The sequence below is a fragment of the Poromitra crassiceps genome, assembly GCF_964638095.1.
Source record: "Poromitra crassiceps genome assembly, chromosome: 20".
Classification (NCBI taxonomy): Eukaryota; Metazoa; Chordata; class Actinopteri; order Beryciformes; family Melamphaidae; genus Poromitra; species Poromitra crassiceps.
In genome coordinates, this window is record NC_139637.1 from 24,028,709 (window position 1) to 24,032,534 (window position 3,826).

General features: G+C 50.8%; 1 protein-coding gene across 1 annotated transcript in view; it reads right to left on the reverse strand.

The window, feature by feature from the left end:
* Window positions 1-3,594, reverse strand: part of znf385a (zinc finger protein 385A) — a gene marked incomplete at its 5' end in the record, with an annotated part of 42,474 nt that extends 38,880 nt beyond the window's left edge. Inside the window, one exon of the mRNA XM_083657002.1 lies at window positions 3,463-3,594. Coding sequence (XP_083513128.1) covers window positions 3,463-3,594 — 132 coding nt within the window. The remainder of the gene's footprint in view (window positions 1-3,462) is intronic.
* Window positions 3,595-3,826: the final 232 nt, after the last annotated feature.

Sequence of the window (3,826 nt, forward strand, 5' to 3'; positions counted from 1 at the left end):
TAGCCATCACGGCTAACTGACGTTAGCATTTGTCCTGGAGTCAATGGCGCTGGTGTGGAACTCCATGACCGACGCTTGTCTGGGCACTTCCTTGTGTTTGTGTGTATGGAAGCGCATTGGCAGGCAGCTCACGCAGGCAAACTAGTCGATGTGACAATGTATGGCAAACATCACAAAAGGTCCTGGGGCCGGTTGCACCAACAGGTCTTAACTATGCCTGGTCGTAACTCCTACGTCGGTCTTAGTTAAGACCATGGACTTACGCCTGTTGCACCAACATGGCTTACGTCTGGTCTTAACTAGGCCGGTTGTAGCAATGCGCGTCCATGTGAATTGCCAGGGAATGCACCCTGATTGGATGATGTTGCAAAAAACGTGCATCGCGACCTGCTTGGAGCACTGTGCCACTACGCTCTCTCAGCCACTACTGTAAAACACCCTCCCTCCTCCCACCCTCCCTCGCTCCGGGGTAAAAATGGCGACGATTGAGCCAGAAAGACAGTCTGAATGAAATTGAATGTAATGTTCCCAATTCTATGTATTAAATTCTAAAAAACTAACGGCAACATTTTGGAAGGCTAAGCCACACAACTAGTTAGTTATAATCTAACGTCGTGCTTTCAAAGACGGCGAACTGGCGGTGTTACGACGATGACGGTCAAAAAGGTCTCCGCGGAGATCTCTGTTAAGGCAGGCTCTACGCCTCCTCCTGACCAGGCGTAGGAGTTACGCCTGGTCGTAGTGAAAATAAGGCTTAAGCCGTCTTGGTGCAACTGGCGTAGCTGTTAGGTAAATGGCCTGGCAAATGGCCTGCATTTATATAGCGCTTTTATCCAAAGCGCTTTACAATCAGTAGGTAGTCTACATTCACCCATTCATACACTGATGGTGGCAGGCTGCCACGCAGGGTGCCTACACACCATCGGGAGCAAGGAGGATTAAGTGTCTTGCCCAAGGACACAACGACAGCAGCTGGGAGGGAGCGGGGATCGAACCGCCAACCCTTGCGTCATTGGCCGACCCGCTCTACCTCCTGAGCTAAAGCCGCCCGTAAAGTTACGACCAACTTAGCCTAAGACCAGTGTAAGACCTGTTGGTGCAACCGGCCCCTGGTCTGGTGGACACAAAACGGTTCGGATTCGATGACAAAACGGAGTCAAACTGACTCAAATTTGGCCCGTCGCTAAGTTTTGAATTTGGCTAAATCACCAAGCTTTCTTTCCCCCTCGAGCTGACGTGACGTGACGTGCTGCACCCAGAGAGCCAAAGTCTCAGCTCATGTCACAAAAATGGCTCAAGACTTTTTGGCCTGAGGATCGAGAGAGACAAAGAGAAGGGAGAGGCTGAAATGAATACTCGCATAGCCATAAGTCAAACAAAAACAATTTGGAAATCTGCACACGGGGGCCGGTTACCCCGGCAACCCCAAGGAAACAGGGTAAACAGAGAGAGAGAGAGAGAGAGAGGGAGGGAGAGGGAGAGAGAGAGAGAGAGAGAGAGAGAGAGAGGGAGAGAGAGAGAGACAGAGAGACAGAGAGAGAGAGAGAGAGAGAGAGACAGAGAGAGAGAGAGAGAGAGAGAGAGAGAGACAGAGGGGAAGAAGCATTGATACAGTCAGCTTGGTGGCAAGACGGTGCAGATAGATACACACCATCTGGAGGAGAGAATAAGAGAGAGAGAAAGAAAGAAAGAGAGAGAGACAGATTGAGAGAGAGGCCCAGGCCGGACATCCTCATCTCTCACATTCTTATCTGGTTTGGCGTTGGTCCTGACTGAGGGTGTGTTGAACTTTGAATTCTCCCTCTCTACACTCTCTCCCCCAACACTGATCAGGCTGCACCGCTGCTGCTGCTGTGAATGCCCATGAGACAGTAGAGGGGGGGGAACGGATAGGAACAGTGACACCGGTGGATGATAACTGTCGTAACAACTGCATTAGCTTGCCGATGCTACGCGCGCTCAATTCCTAGGCTCGCCGTCCTGCAGCTCGCCAAGCTGGCCCTCGGCTGCTGTGTCGCCAATGAAACCAGCATCACTGATGATGTCAGATTTATAACATGTCATCAGTGGGATTTATGACATCACTGATGATGTCCCAGTGGGATTTCATCAGTGGGATTCATGACATCACCGATGATGTCACAGTTTGACATCACTGCTGATGTCACAGTGAAATGTACGACATCACTGATGATGTCACAGTAATCATCACTGAACTATAGCCTTGTGCGTGTGTGTGTGTGTGTGTGTGTGTGTGTGTGAGTAATTCACTGATGATGACATCACAGTGGGACAGACAGAGAAACAGACATGAGCCCGAGCTCCCCTTTATATTTTGATGAGGATTTTAAACTGTGATTGTTTCTGTACTTTTAGAAATATAAAGTAAGTTTGGATAACAGTCATTGAATATTGGTCTGTCATTCAACATAGAAGAAGGTATTTGATAATTTGATCTTTGCCCTGGAAGTGATCCAAAATGTCTCTGAAACGTATTCCATGAGGGCAAAACGAGCGCTTGTAAAAGAAAGAAGAGAAAGAAAAGGTTAATTTCCTCCCGCGGTGCGGGTGTGTCCACTCCGTGACCCGTCACCTTCTGACAGAAACTTTAATAAGAGTGGAAGGAGCCTGGTGCTGGAGAGGAACCGTACACTCAATCATCGGCTTCTTCCTCCGGGCCCGGCCCAGTAGTGTTTCTGGGTGTGGGTCAGCGAGGAGCGAGCCAAGTCCACTGTTCTCAAACTGTTACCAACACTGTCCAGCAGCCAGGCCCGGCTTTACACGGGCTTTTCTCATGGCCCCCCTCTCACAGCAGAACCTCGTCCAAGAACCTTCGCTCATGAAACGCGAGCGGGCGGGTCCGTCTTGTGATGTAACTGGAGCAGCAGTGCTGCTTGGATGGTGGTGGTGAGGAGGAGGAGGAGGACGACCATGGCAGGTGAAAGTCAACCAACACAGTCGGGGTTAGTTAACCTCCGGACAACCTCGGGGAGGAACAGCCCCAAACAGCAGCCTGACCTGAGCGCACATACATCAACAAGCACGCAAGACGACCTGGTGCCAACAGATTTAGGTGCTATCTTCCTTCCATTATAGTGTTATTTCTCCTACTCTCTCTCTCTCTCTTCTGATCTCCATCTGTCTCGTTCTGTCTGGGTTCCTCTCCTCGGTGTCAGTGCCCCTTTCAACCAAACGTTCTGGAGTGTTGTTCGTGGAGGAGTGAGGAATGCTCTCAGTGGGACCACTCTGGCAGCAACACTAAATCATACGCCTTCCTTGCCAGATAGAAAACAGCCTTTGAAAAGCCAGAGTTCGACTTTTGAGTTGCGCCCCGTGTTTCGAGACACAGTTCACGCAGCTTGATGTCACGTATGGCCGCCCCCCCAAACTGGCGGCGGCACCCATCATACCTCCGCTTTGCGTCCGACGCTTGTGTTTTTTTTTGGCGTTGAGGTTACTCACCCGCTTCTCCTCCGTGTCCGTGGGAGCTTGGAGCTGCATCGCTCCTCCCGTGTCCTCCTCCGACGTGCCGTGGGTTTGAGTCTCGCCTGTCTGCGCGAGACCGGGACTTTGCAGCACGCTTTCCTCGCTCATTCAGATGCTGAACACAAACTAACTAGGTAGAAGGAGGAACCTGCCTGAGCCTCACTGATACATCGCCAACTCAGATTCCGGGTTTGTTTTGCTCCTCTTCAATGCTCCCTCTCTCCACTTGTCTTTGAATCGAAGTTGCTGTCGGAGAAGAAAGTGCGCGTCTGCCGTGGAGGATTTCCTGTTTTCCAAATCTCTCCCTCGCTCTCGTCTTCACCGACACCACATCATCTAA